At 54.8% G+C, this 25830-nt stretch overlaps 1 protein-coding gene across 2 annotated transcripts; it reads right to left on the minus strand.

Annotated features, from left to right (window-relative positions):
* Positions 1–4272: 4272 nt before the first annotated feature.
* B4GALNT4 (beta-1,4-N-acetyl-galactosaminyltransferase 4) lies at positions 4273–18984 on the minus strand. Of its 2 annotated transcripts, XM_069107964.1 has the most exons (20): positions 18809–18984; positions 14512–14627; positions 14331–14423; positions 14142–14237; positions 13633–13723; positions 13337–13437; positions 12284–12351; positions 11892–11970; positions 11705–11771; positions 11449–11586; positions 11246–11355; positions 11057–11157; positions 10831–10925; positions 9783–10752; positions 6597–6925; positions 6346–6499; positions 6177–6249; positions 5906–6059; positions 5579–5705; positions 4273–5044 (listed from the first exon to the last, which is right to left on the minus strand). In XM_069107964.1, exons 1-20 carry the CDS (start codon positions 18963–18965, stop codon positions 4930–4932), a joined length of 3234 nt encoding a protein of 1077 aa, XP_068964065.1. In that variant the 5' UTR covers positions 18966–18984; the 3' UTR covers positions 4273–4929. The 2 variants fall into 2 exon arrangements, with proteins under 2 accessions (XP_068964065.1, XP_068964064.1); XM_069107963.1 differs by having other exon boundaries at positions 14142–14423.
* Positions 18985–25830: the final 6846 nt, after the last annotated feature.

Here is a 25830-nt window from a genome sequence, read left to right on the forward strand (position 1 = left end):
CCACCAACACTGCATTAGTGCTTCTCTTTTTGAATGATTATTTTCCTCTTGGTCCTGGGTTGATGAGGATTCAAAAAGAGACAAGAGATGTTTGTCCTTCCCACCTCACTGGGAATCTCAGGAAGCACACTTATACATGGTGGGAAGTGATGAAGTTGGGCAGAAGGGCAGGAAATCTGCAAGGGGCTGCTGCCTTTTCTTCCTTCAGCTGCACTTAGGAGTCTGACTCCCTAACTGCCCTGGGGAAGGCAACTTGCAAGGATCTGCCAACCTGGGTTTGGGTCCTCTAGGCTCCCATGAGGCAGATTGCCAGTAGACAAAAGTGGCTTAGGAGGTGACCCAGCTTCTAGAACAGATAGGGGGTCCAGACTTCAAAAGTGAGGATCATAAACCCTGAGACTGACAGTTACAGTGACTCCCACTGGACTGGTGAGCTGAAAGGGAAACCTGAGTTCTCTCCGTCCTATTCCTACCTTGATTTTCCTTTCTGAAATCTCTAATCCTGAGATGGGAGTTGGAAATGGGCATTTCTTCCTTCCAGTTTTTGGGCAAACCCCAACCTCCAGGCTCTGAAAATCTGGGAGTGCCATCAGTAGGAGACTTAGATAACTGAGTGCTGATGCCTCCATCTAGGAAACCCTGACCTATTATCTGATACTTTGGTCATCTTCAGTAACTGGTATGCTAATCCACGCATGGTGGCTGCTGTGACTGGGAGAGGAGAGCCCTGAGAGATGGACTGGGTTGGGCTCATGAGACATGTGCGGATCCTGGAGTGATGACTCCGGTCTCATCCTGGCTCCGTTCCTTGGTGGATTCTGGACTGCGCGCCACCCATGGCTTGAAGTTACAGGGAATCTTCTTCCCAAGTGCTCTCTGGTTAGGGTTACTGCAGCCTTTTAGGAAGGCTAATTAACAAATGTACTACAAGACCGACTTTACCAGGATCTGGTGTGGTCCATGGAGCGCCACCTGGTGGGTAACTCTAGTGTCGCGTTCTCTTGGTCCGTAATACAGTGGCAGTGAACGGTGGGTGGGGGAGCTTAAGACAGCCGCAATCCCAGGACCTCACACTTACAGATCACTTTTAGCTTTTCCAGGGCTCTGCAGGACCTAGTTCATTTGGTCACCTGCACTCATTGCCTTTCATTCAATACCTTGGATGGCCGAGGCATGAACTAAAAAGATCTTGGCAGACTAGAACAGAGGTGTTGAACAGTGGCCACATTTGCAGGAACCAGATTAAAATGTAACTGGGAAGTATTTAATACAATTAATACAAATACAAGAAGTCATAGATGATGTTAATATTAGGGAAGCTAGGTGGTGCAGTGGATAGAGCACCAGGCCTGGAGTCAGGGAGACCTGAGTTCAAATTTGACTGCAGACACTCACTAGCTGTGTGACCCTGGGCAAGTCACCTAACCTTGTTTGCCTCAGTTTCCTCATCTGTAAAATGACCTGCAGAAGGAAATAGCAAACTGCTCCAGTACCTTTGCCAAGAAAACCCCAAATGGGGCCATGAAGAGTTCGATGTGACCAGAAATGCCTGAAATAAAGGCGAGTTATCCCTTGAGAGGAGGACCTTGTTTTTGTCTGTTGCCTTTTGTACCCCTAGTGTTTGCATGATGTCTGGGCCATTGTAAACATTTAATACATCCTTGATAATTGACAAAAACCAAGCACATAAAGGTTACTTCTTGGGGCAGCTAGGTGATGCAGTGAGTAAAGCAGAGTCAGGAGGACCCGAGTTCGGTTCCAGCCTCAGACACTTAACACCCATACAAGAAACACTAGCCGTGTGACCTTGGGCAAGTTACTTAACCCCAACTGCCTCCAAAAGGCTCTCATGATCACCTCATTCTGATTCTCTTTATGAGGTTCAGACAGACATGGCTCCAGGACAAGTCACTGGCCTATTAGATTCTTTTATATTTGCTGGTCTGTGCACTATTCCACAGGGCTCCATGAATCACTTTTTGTAGTTGCAGAATTGGGGTGGAAGGTCATCCACTGCTGAACCTTGGCAGCAAAGACAGAACTCCCAGTAGGCTGGGCCCCCAGCCAGACGGGCCCCCAGCCGGACGGGCCCCCAGTAGGATGGGCCCCCAGCCGGATGGGCCCCCAGTAGGCTGGGCCCCCAGCTGACCTGTCCAGTGTAGCCCTAGAGCCCCTCCCATGGAGTTGGGACATCATGAGAACTGGCTGTGGTGACATATGTGAAAACATTGTTCCGGGAGTTGGCAGATCACTGTTGCCTCCAAGCAATTGTGGGGAGCCAACAATGCAGTCTCTGAGAGCAATTTGGTTGTACAGTGATTTACTGATTGAATTCTCCAAGATGTTTTGAGATCCATATTTACAATACAGGGACTCTGTCCTCAGAGTCTATGAAAGACAACAAGGTTCAGATGTCTAATTCTACCCATTATTTCTGACCTTGCTAAGCAGCCTGGCAGGGTGAAGAAAGAGCTGGTCTGAAAACCAGAAAGACCTGGGTGTGAGTCCTCCCTCTAATGACACATATTGGCTTGTATGGTCCTGGGTAAATTGCTTAGCCTCTAAGGGTTGTAGGTAAATTCCCAGGATTATAAGCTGTAGAGAAGGCATGGACCTGCCTTGGTGGAAGGAGATTCCTCACTGGCAGGTCCCTCCCTGTATGAATGAAATCACAGACTGAGTCCCCAGGTCTGCATTTTGTACAGCCTGCCATGATGGGCTTACAGATTTCTACCATTTCCTTGTGCAATCTTTGTTGCTCACTGAGTGCTCAGTGGGATAGCCATTGGCCCCATGCTTCTTTGGAACCCATCTTGTTGGCTGGGTTCATGGAGGATTTTTGGATTCCATTTTTGGACTGAGGCTATTATAGGTTCCTTCTAGGTGTAAATCACTTTTCATTATATTTGAGAAACTCGATAGTACCTACCTTGACTACTGTATGCTGAAGTGGTCCCTTGTTCCCAAAGAATTTCTGAAGATTTTTTTAGCTTTTTTAAGAACACCTATCAGGAATAAGAACACCCAGCACTTCCATAGCACTAATGATGTACCAGGCACTGTGCAAATATTATCTCATTGGATCAAACCTCTTCTTCCTTTTTGGCCAGGAAGTGTTCATCTACCTCAAGCTGCCTTAGGTTGAAGGGTCAGGTGCATTAGTGGTGTCACATGCAGATGGAAACTTGGCCCACTAATCCATCCAGAAGCATCCCTGCAGGCTGCATATTCACTTAGCTTTTTGCTATAACATTACTTACATTTTGTTGAATTGTTATTTATATTGTTAAATATTTCCAAATTACACTTATTTTTTTAATTACATTTTAATCTGGCTTTGGAAATTGTGGCCAAGGGCTGTGTGTTTGAAGTCTCTGCTGTGTATGACTAACATTGGATGGGGTTTTGTTAGGACACTACAAATCTATTATGGTCTCTTTTACGGTTAGCATTATTGTTAATATATAATTTCAGCAAATGTCTTTTCTCTGAGCCAGTGGCACCCACTGGCTGACTAATGAAAAGTAAACACATTGCTGGGGGTTCATGAGTTATAGTTCTAGGAGTGTGAATCCATAAAGTACCAGTAGGGGGTAGTCATTCCCAGCCACCCAGCTCACCAATGCACACTGGGGAGTGGTCATAGAAGGAAATGCAGAGATGATGAATGTCAGAAGCTACATAAATGCTTATCATTTCTGGAAGGTATTGTTTTGAAGGAGACTCCACAGAAAGTTGGGTTTTGCTACGAAGGGGCAAAGCCCAGTAGTGATGCAGAACCAGGCAAAGAAAGCGAAACAAACCTGACAATGCCGTAGTGAAAGCCTCTGGCAACTGACCTGGACTGAGAGAAACAGGTTGAGGCAGGAGTCAAACACACCTCCAGGTCGATCGACACAGGCTGTCCTGAAGCCCAAGGGAGGAATCTTGGGGCAGCAGATCCAGCCCTTGAAGTGGGACTGGGCACTCTTAAGCTGATGCCCACCTGGGCCTCTGTTTCAAGGCTTCCCTTCAGGCTGGTCAGAGCTGTTCTGAAAGCCTGCATCCATCATCTCAGGTGACCCAAAATGGGGAATGGGGAAGGCAGGGTGTTTCTTGGAGCAGGGTGGAGAATTTCCAGAGGACAGAGCCATGTCCAGCATGAAGCTGGCCTCTCATGAGCACATTGCCTTTCCTGCCCAGGATCCTTGAACCCAGGCTGGGGCAGCTGGCTATGACTTGACCGAACCCTCAGTTAGCCCCTCCACAAAGGACCCAGGCAGAGCAGACAAGTCAGGAAAAAAAATGAAACATTTCATTTTATTCTGAATAAAAAACTCAAATAGACAGAACGGTTAGGAATTGTGAAAAACTTCATCTCTAGGACACAATTTCACAGAAATCATCTTGCACAGTGTGGGCCCTGGTCACTTGCCTCACGATCAGGTCCTTGGGAATGGCTACTTGCTTCCCAAGTGCTCTGGGGGGCCCTGACCCAACTGCAGTAATAGGCGGGGTGCTGGGGGGAAGGCAGAGTGGGGCCTGTCCTTTTCTCCCTTCTCCCTGCTGCCTTGATTTCAAAGTCACAATGCTCTGTCTCTGTAGAGCCAGCCCAGGCCAACAGGAAGGGGGTGCCCCAGGTCCAGGACCCTCCCCTGGGTCCTCTAAGACAAGGCTGTATCCATGTCTCCAACTTGAGGGTCTTCACCAGGGTTGCCTTCTTTCAGAAGGGAAACAAGTTCCCATACCTCTCAGACCCTGAGGTGACTCCTTTGGACCTTGTGGGGAGGAGGGACAGGGCTTGTTCCTCTTCAGAAACAGAGGGAGCTCTCCCAGAGCCCCCTAGAGAGGAACTTCCCTGAAGGTCCTGGCCTAAGACCTGCTGCCACTGTGGTCCAGGTCCCTTGAAGGGATCACTGCCAGACTCCAAGGCATAGGGAGAGCCTGAGCTCAGTCCCGGGGCCCCCTCTTGCTCCTGGCATCCCACATGCCTCGCTTGGAGTGGTAGTGATGGTAGAAATTTCGGAGCCTGAGTCGCTCTACCTCCAGGCCAGCCTGCAGGACCCTGGGGGGAGGGGAGGGATGGGACAAACCTGTGGTACAGGCAGGGGGCTGTGCATGCTCCCTGGAGGCTTGGATTAGGTCCCTCCAGTCCCCCATACCTGGAATTCTCTCCCTCATCTCCACCTCCTGGTTTCCTGCAAGTCCCACATCAAATTCCGTAATCCCATAATTTTTTTTTTTGCTTTTGGAGGCAATGGGGTTAAATGACTTGCCCAAGGTCACACAGCTAGTGTCTGAGGCTGGATTTGAACTCAGATCCTTCTGAATCCAGGGCCAGTGCACTATCCCCTGCACCACCTAGCTGCCCTGAAACCCTGGCTTCTACAGGAAGTCCTCTCTGAGCCCCGGAGATTCCACTTCGCGCCCCCCCCCCCCCCAATTTATCTGGTTTATAGTTTATCTTCGAACATGTTATCTCCCTGATAAACTGTAAGCTCCCTAAGGGCAGGGCCTGACTTCTGCTTTCCTTTTTCTCCCCAGCGCTCAGCTCAGTGCCAGGACACAAATGGGGGGGGGGGGGGGTGTGATTAGACACCTGTCCAGCAGTTCCCAATCCTCGCCGCCCCAGCGGTCCCGGAACTCCTCGGTGTTCATGCCCCCAACTCTGTCAAAGTCCGACTTGTAGATCCCGAAGAGACCGAAACCATTCACCTCCCAGTAGCCTGAGGGTATGGGGGAGGCCAGAGAGGGGACCTGGAACACCAGGATTTGCCCCACCACATCCCACGCCCCTCACCCCAGGGTTCTGTCCTGGGGGGATGGAACTGGTCCCGAGTCTCGAGGAAGGCTGGGGAAGGACTGGTAGGTTGCAGGTTTGGGGGGCCCTTCTGGGGTTCTCCCTGCCCAGAGATGAGGGGACTACCATGGGGGTCGCCAGGGGAACTCCCACAACTGAGCCGCATGACCACAGGGGCGAAGGCGAGTTTTCCCTCCACGCAGTGTTTGCGGATCCCGTCCAGGATGTTGAGGGGGAAGTGAATGTGCAGGTCACAGAGGAACACGATGCTGCTGCCGTCCTGGGACATAACGATGGCTAACCTGCAGCCTCGCGCCCCCAGCGCCCCCACCCGCCAAGCCCGGCCCGGCCCGCGCGCCCCTCCCCGCCCCCATGGGCACGCCCTGCCGTGGGTCACCTCGATGGCGTCCACTCCCGCCTGGAGCCCCGAGGCCCGCTCGAAGTTCCCGGAGCGCTTCAAGTACTGGTACCTGGTGGGAAGTGGGGGAACGGCTGTTGAGGGGGTCCGGGAGTCTGGGGGTGGGGCACACAAGGGCGGGTGGGCAGGGAGCCCAGGTGCTCGTTACCGGGGCAGCCGCGCAGCCCGCAGGGCCCGCTCCACATCCATGTCATCGCTGTCGAAGTCCACCAGGACCACACTGAAGCGCGTGTCGCCCGTGAGCGCGTGCAGCGAAGCCATGTCCCAGAGGAAGCGGGTCACCCAGCGCGCCTGGTTCTTCACTGGGGGCAGAAGGCGAGGCCGCGTTGAGCGGGACCCAGGCCCTTCGCCGGCCGCAGCCCCACCCGAGCTCGGCCCCTGCTCTCCCGCGCCCGGTACCTGGCACCACAAAGTGAACCATCACGTCCTGGCGCCAAGCGAGGCGCACTGGCCTGCAGAGCAAGGGTTCGGGGGTGCGGCTCGGGGACTCCGACGGGGGCCGGGCCGGGGCGGCCTCAGGGGCTGTCCCGTCGTCGCCGTCAACGTCGGCCTCATCTTCCCCGTAGGCCCCTGCCCGCGTCCGTGGTAGCCGCAGGAAGACGTACTCGGACAGCCGCAGCCGTCCGGGCCCTCCGCGCTCCTGCAGCTCCAGCTCCAGCAGGTAGCGGCTGCCTCGGGCCGAGTCCCGGCGCTTCTCCACGTTGACGATACGCAGCAGCGAGAAGCGCCTGAGAGCGAGGGGGTCGCGGTCACTGGGGCTCGGGGCTCCGGGCGCTGCGCACCCGCCCCACTCCCGCCCGTACCAGCGGCTCCGGCGCGCTCTGGGCCGCTCCAGGGTGATCCCCGGGAGCCTTTCTTTTGTTGGTGCCCTGGGTCGCTTTCTGTCTGCCTTAGAAAGGAGCGGATATGCAGACAGTTCCGTGGAAGCAAGCTCTGACCAGGCCATATGGGAGATAATCAGCAGAGGCAAGGATCAGCAGAGGCAAGGAACTGGTGCAGAGGAGGACCCGTGGGATTTTAGCTGGGACTCGGAGGAAGCCAGGGAAGGCAGGAGACAGATGAGGAGAGAGAGCGTTTGGGGTATGGGACCAGACAGAGAAAATGCCGGAGCCTGGAGATGACTGCTGAATCGTGGAAGGGGCAGCAGGGACACTCAACGTCAATCAAGATTTTCTATTTGATTCTGGCGATGAGAGAGAGCCACGGGACTCCACTGATAGGGCCAGGGTGGAAGACGTGCTGACTGGAGGGGGAGGGAGGAGGCAGAACCCAACCTTAGTCTAGGCTTGAGATGATGGAGGCCTGGGTGAGAGACCCACCAGGGCCCCCAAAGGGAAAGTCTAGAGGCCTTGGCAACAGATCATATTGGAGAAGGCCCAGTGAGGAGTGGAGCCTGGGAGGGGGATGGGTCCTTTTGGGATGTGCTGAGTGTAGGGCATCCCTCAGGCATTCAGTTATTGATGTCCAAGGGGCCGCTGCAGGTGAAGGGCCAAGGGTTAGGACAGAGGTAAGGACTAGAAAAATAGATTTGAAAAAAACCCAACATAATGGTGAGAACTGGTGAGGTCACCAGGGGGTGAGTACAGACAGAGAAGGGAAGAAAGCCCAGGACAGAGAGTTATCGGGCATGACCTGGAGACTGACGAGTGGTCATATGGGTAGGAGGAGAACCAGGAGAGAGCAAAGTGTCCTGCAAACTGAGAGGGGAGGGGATCAAGAAGCGTTGCTTAAGTGCTTTGAAAAGATTTCATTTGCTTCTCACAACAGCCCTGTGAGGCAGATACTATTATTATGCCCATTTTGCAGTTGAAGAAACTGAGGCAGATGGATGCTAAATGACTTATCCAGGGTCACAGAACTAGGAAGTGTCTGGGACTGGATTTGAATTCAGGTCTTCCTGCCTCCAGGCCCAGTGCTCTGAGCACTGCCCCACCCCTGGATGCCCAAAGGCTGTCCAGAGGCCAAGAAGATGGAGGATCTGAGCAAAGGCCTTTAGACAGGCCCGGGCAGGAGGAGCTTCAGCTGGATGATGAGGTCAGAAGCTAGACTGTGGACAGTTAAAAGAGAAGGGCAGGGGAGGCACCTACTGGAGAGACAAGGAACAGCGAGAGGGTGCAGTGAGGGAGGCGTTTTCATGGTGGGGAGAAACAGGCAGCTTGCAGGCATCCGGGAAGCAGACAGGAGATGGCAGGGAACATGTGCCAGGGAAGACAAGAGAAGGGGTCAGTCCTATCACCCCAAGGGCCCTGATGCTGGTCCCACAAGTGGCCCTTAGCTATAAGATAAGAGTGTTGCCGACAGGAGCTATTGGCCCAGGCTACCCCTTCACAACGGTCCATGGGGGGGGGGGGGGGGACGTGATGTGACAGGGCTGTTGGGAGCAGAGAGGGGAGGCACAGCGGGCGTGAGGTGGGGAGAGAAGATGCAGAATAGTGAGAAGCTCCGAGGGGGAAGAGAGCCCAGGACAGAGCGCAGGGGTCCCCTACAGTTAGTGGGCATGAGCTGGCACATTGGGGGCAGGCAGCCTCTCTTAGGAGGACCCCTCCCCCTCTCCCACCCTCCAGGGCCCAGGAGACAGACCTGAGGTCCTCCTCACCCAGGATAGCTTCCTAACCCCTCTAGCAGTGAAAATTCTTCCCCCAAGGAAGGGGTCTAACTGTGCTGCTCTGAACCTTTTGGGGAGCGCCCTCTACCCCCAGGCTCCTCAGCCAGCTCACTCCTCATCTTGCTGTCCTGTCCTAGAGAGTACCCCAGCTGGTAGCCTCAGCTACAGCCCTTCTGGCATTCCTATCCGGGCTGAGGCTCCTGGCGCCCTAATTGGCCTCCTTGCCTCCAGTCTCTTACCTAACCCAACTCCTCACTGATCCAGCCTTGACTGCCAAGCCGAATTTTCTCAAGTGTGGTTTAGATACCCCCACTCCTCCCCAGACTCCATCGCCTCCCTCTCACCTCCAAGGACCCAACAAAGCTCTCTGGCATTTCAAGTCCTTTCCAGGCCCCTCCCTCTCTTTCCATCTTTCTTCTACTTGATTCCGACTGCCATTCAGCTGTCCTGGCCTCCTCCTCCTCCTACTCAGGGCAGAGTAGGCACACAGTAGGCACTCAATCGATGCTGACAGTGTGGCTCCACCTTCATCTGGTCGTCCCCCCTCCCCCACTTCTGCTTCCTAGTTTCCTGTCACCTCGCCCTACCCCCACCCCATGACTATTTGCCTCCCCCTGAGATGACCATTGATCTGGTTCCCATGAGCCCCTAGTTCTAGCCTGTGATTCTACCCCTGAGCTTAGCCTGACACACAGGAAGTACTCACTCTGTTGCTTCCTGCCTGCCTTTCAGTCAGCTCTGTTCTTTGAAGCCCCGATGTACTAGCTACTCTAGGACTTTGGGGTGGGGAGCTGACCCCCTGCTGGGGTCTGGACTTCCCTCCTGCTGCATGCAGCCTCAGGCTCCCTCTGAAGCCTGAGCCAAGGAAGGGCTGTGTCTCCAGGAAGCTGACTTTGCCCCCTAGAGAGCCTGGGATGGGCAGCCCTAAGTGCAGGGGTGAGGGCCCCATCCTTCTCCCTCCCCAACCAGCCCCCAGGTACCCTTCATGCAGGGCATTTAGCCGCTCCATGTACTGGGCCACGACATCCACAGCCTCGGCCTCTGGCAGCTGGAGGTTCCCAGACACATTGCATCGAAGGTCATTCCAGTCCGAGCGGAGCAGCTCAAAATCCATGGCACCCACGCTGAAGGTGCGTTGCCAGTTGATGGCATCCTCAGGCCAGGAGCCCCTGGGTGGGGCGCCGGCTTCCTCCTCCTCTTCACTGTCCTGGGACGTGGCCATCTCCTCCAGGCCACCCTCAGCCTCCTCCACTCCCATCTTTTCCCCTGGAGGTCTGGCTTGTGCCACCTCTGACATGTGAAGGAAAGAGGTCACTGGCTCGCCACCCTCCGAGGAAGCGTTTGAGGTCAGGCCTGGGAGCCCAGTGGTCAGGTGCAGGGCCCCCTGGGTGAAGCTAACTCTAGAGGTCCTCTGAAGAGAATTCAGGGGCCTTGGAGCCCTGGTTGCAGCGGTTCCGACCGTTGGGGCCCGATGCACTGGAGGCCGGCGAAGGGCCCGCAGATGCGCCCTCTGAAGGGGCCGGGGATAGAGAAAGATGCCAGGCAGAGGGGGCTGCCAGGGGCCACGGGCTAGCCAGGGCCGGGGCCGTGGGGGCCGTGTCCGAGGGGGCCGGCGCTGTCCGGGGCGGACCCTTGTCACGTATACTTTCTCTGGCTTCCTCGGTGATTGTGGGGCATTCCCCTGTGCAGACCTGGGGGGTGGCGCCCGGCCCAGAAAGAGGGGAGTAGACAGGGCTCCGACATGACTCTGGGGCATGACTGGGGCTGTGTGGGCCCAGCTTAGGGCTCGAGTTAGCCGGCTCTCCCTCCTTGGATGGGGGGTGGGGCTGCTTGTCCCTTGGTGGTCCTGAGTGCCCCAGGGAGGAGGGGTGGTCCTGCCTGGGGAGGGCCGGGTTCCAGTGGGCTCGGGGCTCTCCACTTCCTCCTCCTCTTCTTCCTCCTCCAGGAAACCTGGGCAAAAGGGATGGCTAGTCAAGGAACTGCTCAGAAGGGGGAGAGTCTGACAGGGCACTGGCTGGGCATACTCACTGTCCGGATCAAGGAACAGGAAGGCTGCTCGGCCTGCATCCTCCTCCTCCCTGTCTTCTTCATCATCCATCTTCATATATTTGTAAAAGCCAAACCTGGAGAGGCAGAGGGGTCAGACTGAGAAATCCCTTCCCTTCTCCCCCAGGTGTCCTATGTAAGCTTGGCGGGACCTGGGCACCTGCCCCTCAGCCCAGCTCAGCCCCTGCCTGCCCCCTGTTGGCACCACCTCTCCAAGTACAGGGGTGACTCCCGGTAGAAGCACTTGTTACTAGTTTCCATATGTGTGAGTCGAGTGAAGTCATTGGGGTAAACAAAGGAGAGGTAGACCTGGAGAAGAAGGTCACAAAGGCCACAGGTTAGAGGCAGGGCTTCACTTCCTGGAGTGACACTGGAGGCTGGGGGAGAGGACACTTACAAACTGCAGACCCTGGTAGCGGGCAATGGGGAAGTCCTTGACCACATAGGTGGGGGCGTAGGCACAGGGTAGCAGCACGTTCTCCAGACGGGATGGCTCCAGCCTTGGTGCTAGGGGAGAGGACGGAGGGAGAGGAGTGGGTGACCCTGCCCCAGCCCTTGTCCTCCAGCTCCCTCCTAGTCCCAGCCCCTGCCCCTCCTCACTGAGAAAGAAGGTATCCCGAGCATCAGGCCTCAGCATGTCAGCTCCTGGCTCCTGGGGCTGTGGCCCTGGCATGGCCACGTGGCTGGCCAGGGACTGGGGGATGTGGGCCACGTGATCCATCTTTAGGGCTGATTCATCTAGGGGGCAGGAGGGAGGAACCCTGAAATCAGAGCAGCTCCTGGCTTCCTCTCTCCAGGACCCCTGGGCAGGCACTCTCTCCCAGCCTGCAGAGAGCCACCCCCAGACCTCTCACACCTGTGTAGAGGGAGATGTATGAAGAGTCGATGACCTCAAACTTCAGGCCAGGAAGAAAAAGGCGCCACTGGGGAGAAAGGGGGGGAGCAGGGGAGGGGGGCACAACATGTTAGAGCCTGAGAAGGGAGGCTTCGGGGGTCCTAGGGGCCCCCCTGCTCTGGTCCTGGGCTAGGGGCTCAGTACTCACCCCCACTTCCACATGGTCAGACCCCCGGTCATCCTGTTTGTACAGCAGCTCGAAGTAATACCGTCGGGAAGAGGAGAGCCTGGGGCAGAGGGGGAAGGGATACTAGGGTCCTGCCTCCCCAAGGTGAGCAGGGGGGAGACTGAGGGTCCTGCCTCCTCAAAGGGAAACCTCTGGCTTGTTAGAGGCTGAACAGGATTCCCTTAAGGTACTCATGGAGTAGGCAGCGTAGTGAGTTGAACCCAGGTTCTCCGAGGTGAGGGACAGGGCTCCCCGCACTTCACTGTGAGGATGGTTTTGTCTGCCCAGCAGGTCTGTGGCTAGGAGGGAATGCCTGGACGTTTGTGTTGTGCAGGATGTCATGGCTGGGTAGGGTGGGGTGCTCAGTCACTCACCGCTTTGGCTTGGATACTTGGGAGCTGAACTTGGTGAACTCCCCAGGCGCTGTCCACTCGGAGCCAGTCTAGAGTGGCAGACACAAAGGAAGGAGGTTACTTGGGCCCCTTATCTTGGTAGGGGCCAATGAGTACCCTGGAGGCGGATGGAGATATAGAACCTTGGTACCATGGGCAGGGCCTCAGGAAGGGAAGGGAGGGGGAGGGAGCCAGGAATATGGGGGGAGGGAGGGAGGCAGGAATATGGGGGGAGGGAGGAGCCTCAGGCAGGGAAATGCGGGGCAGGGCCTCAGATATCATCCCTGATTTGTAGAGTGTCTGTGGTTGGAAGTCATCTGGCTACTGTTTAAGACCCTCTAGCTACAGGGAACTCATCACCTCCCAGAGCTGCTAATTCCTAAGAACCTAGCTAGGACAGTCACCTGGGACTTTCCTTTTTATGGCCCTCTCTCACTTTCAGGCGGGGCTCCTAAATCTGCCCTCCAGGCCCAATTGTAATCCCTTCTCCCCCAAAGGCAGTGGCTTCCAGCCCTGAGGGCCCCTCTCTCTAGCCACCCCCATACCCTCCAAGCCCAGGTGAGCTCAGTTCTCTTAGGGTAGACATGCCCTTCCCCTCAGACCCAGGTGACTTTGGCCTTCACATCCTGGACTTGGGAAGCTGATTTTTCACTTCCCTTCCAAGGCCTGGGGATTTCCTTAGTGTGGGTCCCTCAGAGGCCCCTTGGGAGGGTTCCTGGCCCGTGCTGGGTCCTTGGAACCCAGGTGCTTGGCAGGGCACAGGGCCTGTTGGCAGTCTTCCTGGCTTGGGAGGGCTTTGGGGGAGCTGACCCTCCTGTACTTGGTCTGTGAGCAATGAGGGTTGGATCTCCTCACCCCAGCCCATCCCTGGGCCCAGCTTCTACTCTGGGGTGATCTTTGTGATGAGCCAGAATCTACACTTCTAACCAAGTCATGGGGAAAAATGGGGAAATGAACCCTCCTCCCAAGAACAGAGCTTTGGGGCACATCTCTGGGGACCCACCCCCAGTGCTGGTGGGAATTCCTGGGCTGTACCTTGCCTACGTAGGCCACAAGCTGGGCACCCGCTGGGCTTTCATCTGGGCTTAGCCAGAACTCAGAGTTATCATCTGAGGCTACGGAGAACTGGACGTCACCTGAGGGCCAGGCAGAGGGCACAGACTCTAATACCAGAGGCAGGGCTGGCACAGCATTCTCACCCGTCCCAAGGCAGAGAGGCTCAGTGATTCTGGCCCTGATCTCCATGTCCCTCAGGTTCTCCCATCTCCCACAATAGGAACCCATATTGGGGTGGCCTGGAGCTGGCTATGGAGGGCTGTGTACCCTCATACCATCTCTGCTGGGGTGGATATAGCCAAAAATCCGCAGTCCATAATTCTTCCACTTGGGGGACACAGCCAATTTCTTCACAGTAGTTCGGGTCTGGGTATGACAAGTCAGTGACTTCCTGATCCCAGGATTCACTCCCACCATGCATTTCCTTCCAATACTCCCCATCTTAATGCCCTCAGAGACCCCTCATCTCCCTTAATGCAGCTTCCTAGTGCCTCTTCAATGTCCCCTTGGCCTCTGGTCCCTCCCCATAGACCCTCCCAACCTTCCCTAACCTACCCTCAGACTTTGGTCTTCATCTCCAGTCCCCCTCCAGTCTCCTACATCCTCCCGCAATATCTTCCTGGCCTCTGTTCTCTACCTGCAATCCCTCCATGCCCCTTCATTCTCTTCAGCACACCCCCCCAATGTCCTCCAGTCCTCTCAATCCTGCTTCCTCACACTCTGGTCCAGTGCTCATCCCCTAGCCCACTACCCCCTCCTCAGCTTCCCTCAAGTACACACTCACATGGGGAAACAGTGGGAAATGAAGATTCCTCCTTAGGCTCCCCACAGTGGCCCCACACCAATCCTCGAACACATGCAGGTTAACCTTCCCCCTATACTGTGTGTGCAAGAGGCCCACGGACTGTGAAGGCTGGTGTGTGAGAGCCAGCCTCCTCCAAGCCCCCCATCCCCACCCCAGCCCAACACTCACCTCCTCCACCCATAGGGGGACGTGATGGGTGAGGTTCAGAGGGGATGACCTTCCTGCCTGGCCAGGGAAGGAGCTCAGTTCCTGCCCCTCTGCCTGCAGGAGAGATTGAGACTCAGGGTGTAGAGATGGGGGATGGGGTGGGAGGGAGACCCCTCCCAGCTTGTTTCTCTGAGTCACTTACCGGCTGGTCTTCCTCATGACTCTCACTGGAGTCTTCCAATCTTTTGGGGGGTGACACGACCTGGGGTCCCCCTACCCCCTTCCCGGCATCTGTGACCTCACTCAGTTTCTCTCCATCTGCAAAGGCAGCACATGGGGGAAATGTTGTATGCTTCCCCTGCAGAGATAAGGCTCCCCAGACCTCCCCCACACCAGCAGACTCATCTCCAACTGCTTCCTGGGTTGGGGGGGGGTTAGGTCCCAGCCCTGAAAATTCTCCCAATCTTCTCCCCAAGTCCTTGGTCCCCAGCACAGAAGAGCTCTGCCAGGGAATCGGGAGGTGGGAAAGGATGGAGAGAGGTGATGGTGTTAAACTGTGCCCCCCTCCTGCTGCTACGAAGGGATGTGTCCCAAGTCTTGAGAATCCAAACCAAAGGGCTTGAAACTGAAATGAAGGGGGAGGAAGAAAACTTCCTGCGTGTACCCACAAAGTTAGCTTGTGCAGAGATCAGCACAGCAGGATGCACCCCTGCAAAGGCCAAAGAGGGATGGGGGGGGCAAATCAAAGGAGGCACAAGTTTGATGTGACCCTGCTGGGGCCAGGAGCTCAGGCTCTGATGGGGCCCACCAACAGCAAGGATGCATTCCAAGTGGGAAACCGGGGAGTCAGAAGCAAAATGGAGAAGGTGGAAGTCGGAATGCAAGCTGTGTTTATCATGAGATCACTCAGGTGGTGACCCCAGGTGCCACTGGAGTGATGGGGTGCTTCTCACTAAGGGAGGGCTGCCTGCTCAGAGGGGAATGATGAGTCTGGGATGCAGGAGAGGTGGGCCAGATGCAGTCACATATGAGACCCCAGATTTGGGGAGAGCAGGTTTCCAAAGGTTCGGAGAAAGGAGCATGGGGATGCCCTGGCCAGTATGACAAACAGAAGCCAGCCGGAAGGAGAGGAGAGCCAGGAACCAAGAGGACGTTTCACTGAGGAGGGGACATCTCCAAAGTGCCAATGGGCACAATTAGAAGGCTCGAGGACAGCCAAAGCTGGGGAGCCTGAGAAGCCAGGCCAAGGATAAGAGAGGGGCTCTGCACATGGCAAGGGAGAAGCTGGGGGAGGCTGTGGGCATCTTCAAGACTGCTGGGCCAGCGTGAGAGGACCTGGCTCCAGACCTCACCTCAAGTGCTCACTCCCTGGTTGACCCTGGGTCAATCACCTAATGTCTCGGGTCTCAGTCTCCTCATTCTGCCAAATGGAGAGTTGGGAGCAGATGACCTTTGAAGTGTCCTCTGGCTCTAGGACCCAGCCTCAGCCTTGAGACCCTGCATATCAGAGCTGCCCCTCCCTGTGTCCTCTCACAAATCAGCCCCTCAAAGCAGGGGATGGGGCTGCCTCCTCTGTGCCACGAGGTCCAGGAAGAGCTCCCCTCTTAGGCCCAGATCTGCTATGCCACGGTGTGGGCTCTGAGAGCTTTGCTAGCAGGTGACAGGGGAGAAGAGCAGGATGTGGGGCAGCGCCTCCAAAGAGACACCTGCATGTCTGGACCTTTCCTCGAGGCTACTCCTGGCTTCCAGAGAGCAGCTGCCAGTCCAGATTCTCTGGAGGCCTTACAGGTCTGCCCTGGGCTGGCCAAGTGAATGGGGACGGGGCACATTCTAAGCCCAGGAAGGGCTGACCCCTGCTAGCTTTCCTACAGGCCAGTCCTACTAGAGTGGAGACTAGCAGGTCACACAGCCCAATGGACCATGCATGGCACCATGTTACAGACAGGAGCTGCCAGCTGGGTCCAGTGCCCCTCATTGCTGCCTGAAGACGGGACCCACAGGAGTGGAGTGACCATTCTTCGCACATTTCAGTGCCAAGCTTGGATGCCTGCCTGCATCTCAAACTGGGCAGACGCCACCTCGGGAGCCTCACCTTCTCCCCACACCTGCCCTGACTCCAGCATGGCTGCCCGTCTATTCAGGCTGGTAGCCTCAGTGGCGGCATCCCAGGATGTCAGGCTGTGGAGCCCAGCCCTCTGGTTACAGTCCAGGGAAAAGCCACATCCAAATGCGCCTGAGTCAGTCACATGTCCTCCCTGTGGTCCCCACTTCCGCTTTGTCTTCTCGCCAGCCCCTTCTGGGGGACCACACAGGACCGCCACCCTAGGCAGATCCTCAGCTCCTCTCACCTGGGCTCCAGGCTTCCAGACTTTCCCCTCCAATCCATCCTCCACACCGCTAAGGCACACTTCTGACCTCACTGGATCCCACTACCTACAGGATAAAATGCACACTCCTAATCCTGGCATTCAAGGCCCCTGCCCACCTGCCCCTCCTTCCTCCACGCCGTCACAGTCCCCATCTCCAGACCCAGGGCAAGTGGCCAATATGCCTCTGTCAGTCCCGGCACCCAGTGCAGAGGGAAGAAAGGTGAGGCAGAGAGCCCGAGGGGAGGGAGAGGCCAGTGTCAGATGGAGGGAGCTGATGGGCTCTCTGATTCAGCAGTTCCCCAGGTTGGTTTCCGGGGAGTGAGGAGCAGATGATGAGGTTTTAACTTCCCCAAGTTTCTCAGAAACTCGCTCCCCTAGGTCATACCTCCCCACCCCCTATCCTGTGGGGGCCCCTACCTCGAAATGAGCTGGGCTACCTGCTAGAAAAAGGGGGTGGGGCGGAAGGGCTCCCCTTCTTGGGGTGAGTCCTCAAAAACAGGAGAAGAATGGCTCTCCTGGGGAGAGCCCCAGGTATCTGGTGCCCCATTCCCTTTGGCTGGAAAAACTCTTCAGGGCTCCCTCATCAGAGGCTGGACCCTTCTCTCAATTCACATGCCATCTTCCGCACTTAGGCCTAGTCTGTTTAGTCTCCTCACTTCTACTCTGTCCCCCTTTTCAGTCTGTCCTGCACTCAGCCACCATAATCATCTTCCAACACGGTCAGTGGCTCCCTATGGCCAATACCCTAGGGCAGAACTCTGCGTCTGGTGTTTAAAGGGCTTTCCACTCTGGCCCTTGCCAAGGTGCCAGCTGCCGCTCCCCAAAGCGGGCACCTCATCTCTTGCCTCTATGTGACAGTCCCCCATGCCCCTATACACACCATCTTCCCCAGTCCAACTCCTGGGGGGCCGCCCCGACACTCCTGCTCGGTCACACTCTCACCTGCCACAAGCATTCTTGGATTTAATTCTCTGGTGAATGCTCTGTCCGCCACCCCACAGACCATCTTGGTATTGTAAAACTAAGTCTTAGTAGGACTCTTCAAAGATTCGGATGGGGGTGTGTGTGTGTGTGCGTTGCACACATGCTCTTGCATGCTACTGTGCTGAAGCATGTGTGGCCCCAGCCCTTGGAAAGAAATCTGAGCAGGGGAAGGAGATGGAGAAGTACCTAAGAAGGAATGGCTGTGGGACCCCAACTGGACCAAGGGCAGGGGAGCTCCCTTCCCATTCTGGGAGTCCCTCAGCTGCAACTTCACCCCCTTACTGTTTGGCCCCACCTGCCTCAGTTTCCAACACTCGCTCTTAGGGGGAGGAGATGCCCCCAGAGGATGGTCACTCAGGGGGTGCCTCAGCATTGGAACAGGGATGATGAGCTCTCCCGTAGGAGACTGACCGTTCACCGGACACCAAAGCCAGGACAGTGGGACAGAATCCCAGGCTTCGCCCTGCCCCCCATCAAAAGTGAGCTGAGGAGAGGACAGAAAATCCTTGAGCGGCCCCAGGATCCCAGTACTCTATCAGACCCAGTGGACACAAGGCCCCAGAAGGAGGAGCTACTGGTTTGAAGCACTTCTCAGTGCCTTCAGATGAGAGAGCCAGAGCCTTCTTCCCCAGCACCCAATGGACAAGCCACTGAAAGCCAGTGCTGACAAGTAGAACAGGGGACCTGAGAGACCTGAGTCTGAACATCCCAGCTGAGAGCCTAGAGCTGGCCAGTGTCCACAGCTGGGGGTCAGGGAGTGGGGAACCATGGATGGTCCTAGAGCAAGGGAAACACGATGGCCAGAAATGTGCCTTTGCAGAGTAGAGGATGGATGTCCTCACGGAACAAGGGAGTTAGGAAACCCAGAACAAAAGCCAGATCTGCGCTTTGTCTGGACAGACCTCTGGGACACGGTGAAGGTTTTTCCTGTCTTTGCCTGTCTCTTGCCTTGTCCTAATGGGGTTTGAGATCTTCCCACCTAAGACCCCAAGGGCCCCCAGACTGAGCCCAATACATCCTTAACCCTTTCCTCCCCAGATACCTCCTGAGGTGAGGCTGTGTGCCGTGAGGAAGCCGTTCTCCCCTCCCCCCCAAGTTATAGTTATCGTGTGTGGAGGGGAAACTGAGGCAGCTGGGGGACCCTACCTGGGCCAGAGCCTCCGCTGAGGCGCAGCCGAAGGGCTCGGCCCTGGCGAACGAGGCTCAGGTGCAGATAGGTGAGCCACGCGGCACAGGTCAGCAACACGAGCAGCAGCAGGAGGCGGAACTGCTTGCGAAGCTTCTTCACTGGGAACCGCAGCATGGTCAGGGTTGGGGTCCGAGCTGACCCGCCCAGCCGGCCTGCCTGCCTGCCCTCCCTCCCACCCACCTGCTCCGGCTGTCCTTAGCTGCCTAGGCCCCCAGGCACCACCAGCCTCATGCTCCCCCGGCCCTGGGCAGGGCTGGAGTGGACCAGGTTGGGCAGGGCCCCGATGGGCCAGGCAGAGCCCGAATGGGCCGAGCCGGGCAGGGATGGACTGGGCAGGGCCGGCGCTCCCTTAGTCCCTCCGTCTCTCCTTCCTTCCCTCTCTCACTCCAGGGACAGCCAGGGCCGGACCCACTTCAGCGCCCACCGCCCGGGGCCCAGGCTCGGGCTTCGTGCAGCCGGCACGGGGCCGGGGCTCCGGGCCAGCGCATGGCCCCCTCCTCCCCTTCTTCTCCTCCTCCCTTTTTCTTTCTCTCTCCTCCCGCTCCTTCTCCCCCTTTCTCCTCCTTGTCCCCCTCCTCCCCCTCCTCTTTCTTCTCCTCCTCCTCCTCCTCCTCCCTGCCCGCCTTTGTCCTTCGCAGCCGCCCAGGAAGGGGCTTCCCAGGCGAGCCCGGCTCTGATCCCTTAGCCCCGGGGACCCCAGCTGCTTTCTCGTTGTGGGGGCCGGGGCCGGAGGTGGACCGAGAATAGCGGCAGCAGCGGCGGCAGCAGCAGCAGCGGCAGCCGCGCTGCGATGCTACCCACCGTGAAACGGGCCGCGGGCCGGCTACCGGCGTCTGGCCAATCACTAGCCGTCTTCTCCAGACCAGCCAATGGGTGGCTAGCGGAGGCGGAGCCCGCGGGGGTTAGGCTGCACCTAGCGTTCATCTCCACGCCAACGCGCAAACATCCACCTGGCGAACGGAACCATCCATGGCCCGGCTTGCGGGGGGAGAAGTCTGGCAACGCGACCTCCTGTGGGCTCGTATCTCGTTTCTCCGAGCCCCAGACCTGTCCGAGGAGTGGATGCTACTTGAATTCATGGGACTGCGCCCCTCTGTGATGGTGAATCTGGGAGCAGGCCGTCCAGGACTTGGGCGGGATCTAAGCTTCCCCCCCCCCCGTCAGTAATGGTCCCTCCCCGGCGGGCCCGAGGGGCGGTGGCTGCGGGCGGCCAGCGGGAGGGATGCTGAAGCTGGACCAGGGAGGAGGGAGAAGGATGGAGGGTGGAGGATGCTGATAGCTATGGCCAGGCCTTTCCAAGCTCGACCGGGCCAGGAAACCTCTGCCCGGGGCTAGACCTCTTCCCCTCGGTGTGCCTGGAATTTGGTGATCTGCCCGCTGCATTTGCGTGTGTACTGGCAGGGAACAGACCCAGTTTCGGGAGCAGCCTTGGGCTCCCGCGCGTGGGCCCGGAGTGGGTCTGTGTGTAAGTGTCCGTGTGCATCTGAGGCCGTAGAACCACCGATAGGGGGGTGAGCCTGCGAGGCGCAGTGCCAGAGGGCTCCGAATTCATGGGGAAAGCTCATCTGGTCCCCTGGCTTAGGGCATTTATTGCACGGTCGATGCAATTCAACCAACATTTCTCAGTCCCTGCTGTGTTCTGGGTCTGGAGTTTCTGCCTCTGCCAAAGAAATGCCAGGTGTGACCCTTGTCCCCACCTATGTCATGCGCACTCTGCTGGGCATGGGGCATATACAGAAGAAACAGATAGACACCCTGCCCTCCAGGAGATTCCATTCGTCGATAGGACATGTACATGGGTAAGCAAACACCCAGTACTTTGGGGAGACGAAACAAAGAAGTCCAGGGAAGGCCCCCAGTGGGAGGGGGCGCACAGCCTGAATCTTGAAGGGAGAGAAGGGTTTGGATGGGTGGAGATGGAGATGCTTTGCGATTGGGCTATGGAGGATGTCCAGCAAGTAAGTCCTTGTTAAGCGCCTACTATGTCGCTGGTACTGAGAGCACAGACACAGACACACAGACACACACACACACAACGAAGCAGTTGCTGCCCTCGATGAGCATGCATTCTCTGGTGTGTGTGTGTCTTTGTGTATGCATGTATGTGGGTGTCTGCGTGTGTATGTATGTATCTGTGTGTTGGAGGTAAGAGAGAGAAGGACACAGGGAAAATAGATACAGAAAAAGAGAGAAAGGGGGAGACACACAGAGAGATGGCTGTGCCTGTGATCCAGCCCTGACAATATGCCAGGCACTGTACTAAGTTTTGGGGTTACAAAGAAAGGCCAAAGCATGGAGCCTGCTCTCAAGAAAACACTCCAACAGACCCTAGATAGATAAAGCTGAGGTAATCAACAGAGGAATAGTCCCAGGATTAAGAGGGATTGGGGGAAACTTCCTGGAGATGCCAGAATTGTAGTTGGGACCTGAAAGAAGCCAGAGAAGCTGGGAGGTGTAGATGAAGAGGGAGACTATCCATCCTGTTGCACAGCTTCTGAAAGTGCTTGGAGTCTGCAGATGGTGTGTCTTGTGTGAGAAAGAGTGAGCGCTCCTGGGTCACTAGACCACAGTGTGTGTGTCTGTGTGTGTGTCTGTGTGTGTGTGACAGGAAGACTGGAAAGGGAGGGGAGCACTAGGTAATGAAGAGCTTCAAATGTCAGAGGAGTTCATATGTGATCCTGGAGGTGATAGGGACCCACTAGGGTCTGTTAAGTAGGAGGTGACACTTTAGATCACTTAGACAGCCAAGTGGAAGGTAGTCTGGAGTGGGAAGAGACTGAGGCAGCCAGCCCCCCCAAAAGCTATTGCAGGGTGGGGTCAGGGTCAGAGGACAGACAGAAGAGATAGAGCAAAGGTGCCATGGACTGACCTTGTCATCAGATTGCATTTGGGGGGCAGGGATGAAGGTGAGGATTTAAGATGCCAGGCTGGGTGAGGCGGAAGTTAGGAAGAGGGGAGGGTTTAAGTGGGAAGACAGTGAATTCCACTTGGAACTAGGTGAACTGAAGGTGTCTGCTGGCTCTCCATTCTGAGATGTCTGGGAGACTGTGGTCAGCAGAGAGATTAGGGAAGGAAAGGTAGATGTGGGAATCATCAGCATGGAGCTGAATGGTCATCCATGGTAGCTGAGGAGATCACCCAGGGAGCTGGCATAGAGGGCCCAGGACAGAACCATTAGTGGACATGATCTGGAGGAGGATCCAGCAGGGGATCAGAAGAGAAGGGGTCAGGGAGGGAGCAGGAGAGCCAGGAGGGGGAGGGGCATCCCACAAAATTGAGAGATCAGTATGAAGAGAAGAGGGTGATGGACAGGGTCAAAAGCTGCAGAAATGTCAAGGAGGATGAGAATGGGGGGAAAGTCCTGCACTGGGCAATTAAGACAGCTTTGGGGGACAACAGTGGGGAGGGCAGCTTCCATCAAATCGTGAGATCAGAAGCCAGACTACGTAGCATTGCGTTAAGATGAGAAGAGGGGAAGTGGGGGCACCCAGTGTAGAAAGCTTCTCAAGGAGTTTAGCTTTAAGAGGGGGAGAGAGAAGGAATGAGAGTGGAGATGGATGGATCAGGAGAGGGTTTGGGGTTTTTTTGAGTATTGGGAGCAGCCAGTGATGGGGAAAGACTGAAGGTAAGTGAGAGTTGGGGTGACAGCTAACTCCTGAAAGCACTTTTAGACCAGTTCAGCTTTGAGCTTAGAGATCTAGAGAGGCAATAATGTGAAAGCAGAAATGTCTCTTGGAGCCAGGACAGATTGGGATTGCTGGTGCACATTGAGAGCTGTTCTTGGAAAGCAGAAGGGTTGTGGTGGCAAGATCTAGGTCTGGCCATCTCTGATGTGTCTGAAATAGGGAAGTTGAAGAATTGGGATGTCAGAGTGATGGAGGGATTATTAATATGGATGTTAAATGGCTAATATGGAAATATTTTGCATGACTTCATATGTATAACTGATATAATGCTTGTCTTCTCTCTGGGCAGGGGAGGGGCAGGTGGGAGGAAGGGAATTTGGAACTCAAGATGTGAAAAAAAAGCTTAAAAACAAATGAAAAATATGTATGTTGAAGTCCTCTAGTACTGGGGACTTGGGGTGTAGGGGTGTTCCTAGAAGATCAGTACCTCTGGTGTGAGGGCTGCCCCTCATCCACCTTTCGTCCACCTACCACCTGACTCTGACCCCTGACTCCCAGAAACTGGAAAATGCACAGAGGCCACACCCAGTAAAACATCTGGGTGTATGGCTAGACCAGGCTGAGGGTAACTGAGGGTGAGTTAGGGGGAGGTGAAGACATGCCTCATTAGAAGGGGCGGATGAGAACAGTTTGTGCCAGTGGCAATGGAGGTGGCTGAAACAGGTGCTGTGGGACTCTTAGAGCTTGGCACTAACCTTAAGGCACATCCCAGGTCATGCTAGTCTTGGCTTTTGACCTGCTATTGGACTGTGATGACTAAACATAGAGACTGACAGTTTTGTGCAGCGGTCTCCCATCAGTCCAATTTATCTCATACCATTTTTACCATGACAGCAAATGGAGAAGTCTGAATGCTGTGGCCAAGCTCACTTACCTTGGCTGTGCACTTTCCAGGGATGTTCACATTGATAATGAGGTTGATGAAGGCATTGCCAGAGCCAGCTCAGTGTTTGGGAGGCTCTGAAGGAAAGTGTGGGAGAGAAGAGGCATTAGACTGACTACCAGAAGGTCTATGGAGCCATGGTGCTGAGCTCATTGTAGTATGCTTGTGAGACCTGGACAGTCTGCCAGCGCCAGGTCAGGAAGCAGAATTGCTTCCATTTGAATTGTCCTAGGAAGATTAAGGGACCAGACACTGAGGGCCTTTCTTGAGCTGGGTTGCCGTGCATTCAAACTCTGCTGCAGTGAGCACACCTCTGATGGGCTGGACACATTGTTTGCCTAAAAGACCATTTTACAGAGAGCTCTCACAAGGCAAGCCCTCACACAGAGGTCAGAAGTGATACAAGGACACTCTCAAGGTCTCTCTCAAGAACTTTGGAATCAATTGTGTGATGAGGGAGACACTGTCCCAGGACCGCTCAGCATGGTGTGTCCACATCAGAGAAGGAGCCATGCTAAAATGATTAATACAGAAATGTCTTACATGATTGCACATGTATAACTTATATTCCTTACCATTTCAGAGAGAGGGGAGAGGAGGGAGGGAGGAATAGAATTTGGAACTCAAAACTTAAAAAAAAAGCAATGAAAGCTAAAAATGTTTTTGCATGTAATGGGGAAAAGAAAGTATTATTTTTTTTAGTTTAATGTATTTTAATTGCAAGCTAACAGGAACAGCACAGAAGACAGACAACATTAAAAACATGTACTTGCATGCAGGACAATTCAGCTAGAAAAATATAGTGAATGGATGGAATCTACCGTATGATAAAAATGCTACAAACGCCATTTAGTTGCCGTCAACAAGAAACTTACTTTTTAAAAAAATCCAAATGATGGCATTGTCCAGAAAAATTTAACAGGTTTATTTATAACTGTTATGAAGTTGAATTGTCGAAACATGTTCATGGAAACATTTTTTTTTACCATATTGATGCTTTATGTCCTCGCATTTATAGTCAAAATTCACACACAAATGAAAATGGAAAAAACTTGCCAATACCTGATTCTGTCCCCTATTTTTCCATTCGCAATCATATACTTAGGTACCTTTTGACCCCATGGGAAAAAATATCTAACGTTCAGAACTACCAATAACAGGAAGAAGGGATTTTTTTTTCTGTTTTGAGAATGAAGAATGTTTCCCATCATAGTGGAGTTTAAGCATGTATGTGGTGTACTAGCTGGATATCTTTTGGCATGATTGTGACACGTTTGGCGTGGATAGCACATAGGTTGGTGTCCTCAAACAGGCAAACTAGATAGGCTTCACTTGACTCCTGCAAAGCACCAATTGCTGCACTCTGGAAGCGCAGATCTGTTTTGAAGTCCTGAGCAATTTCACGCACCAGATGCTGGGAGGGAAGTTTACAGATCAGAAGCTCTGTGGACTTCTGATGACGTCTGATTTCACAGACAGCCCCAGTACCACCTGGCCTACAGCGATGAGGTTTCTTGACCCCTCTTGCAAGTTGCTTTTGGAGTGAGCTGCTTCCTGGATTTTTTTTTTTTTACCATCAGTGGACTTACAGGCAGTTTGCTTGGTACAAGCCACGTTCCTGAAAACTTCTCCTTATACACCCCCCTTCTCTTTAGGCTTGGGCTCAGACAGCGAGAGGTGCCCTAGCAGCCAACACCAAAAATATAATTTTAAAAAGAAGGCATTGTGCTGTGTGAGTAAAGCATAATGGCAGTAGCTCAAAAGTAATGGGAGATGCACACATTTAGAGCCATTTTCCTTGCAAATGTTCATATGGTCTGTTTGGTCCCAATCTTTGGCAGAGCCTCCCCAGCTCCTGCTGGTCTGAGCACATTCAGACACGTGCTCTGATGCTGATACTGTGATGACATTTTGGTCCTCTCAAGAACCAAGGACAGCAGTCGGCCAATGCATAGTTTATACAAAGTGAATGGAAATCATTGTGTGTATGGGTTGGATGTAATAGGCTAAGCCCCAACAAGTGGGGGAGCGGGAAAGACGTAGTGTTGGGAGTAGCACAGGGAAGATGCCTTCCAAGGGACACAGCCTGTGCAAAGGCTTGGAGGTGCTAACTCCTCCTGAAATGTCTTTGGGGCCAGTTTAGCTTTGAACTTAGAGATCTAGAGAGGAAAGAATGTGCCATATAGGGAAAGATTCTTACACACAAAACAAGTGAATTTGTATTTAATCCCTGAAGCACCAGTGGGTGATATGCTCATACCTGTGCTTTAGAAAAATCATTTGGACAGCTATGTGGAGAATGGATTGAGGAAGTGAGATGACAGGCTATTACAGTGGTCAGAGGGACTGACTAGGCTGGTTGCTGGGGGACTGGAGAGGAGACAGGGAAGAAATGCAGGTAGTGAAACAG

This window comes from Petaurus breviceps, unplaced genomic scaffold (assembly GCF_028583685.1).
Source record: "Petaurus breviceps papuanus isolate PSGF00001 unplaced genomic scaffold, PetGlider_PUasm1.0 90317, whole genome shotgun sequence".
Classification (NCBI taxonomy): domain Eukaryota; kingdom Metazoa; phylum Chordata; class Mammalia; order Diprotodontia; family Petauridae; genus Petaurus; species Petaurus breviceps.

Bases quoted from the DNA above. Each gene is read 5' to 3' on its own strand.
- B4GALNT4 (XM_069107963.1), bottom strand. From the start codon at position 18,965: ATGCTGCGGTTCCCAGTGAAGAAGCTTCGCAAGCAGTTCCGCCTCCTG. The intron at 13,724-14,141 runs GTGAGTGTGTAC...TGTCATACCCAG, and splicing joins ATTTCCCACTGTTTCCCCAT to ACCCGAACTACTGTGAAGAA. The intron at 10,753-10,830 runs GTGAGTATGCCC...CCTTTTGCCCAG, and splicing joins CCTGTTCCTTGATCCGGACA to GTTTCCTGGAGGAGGAAGAA.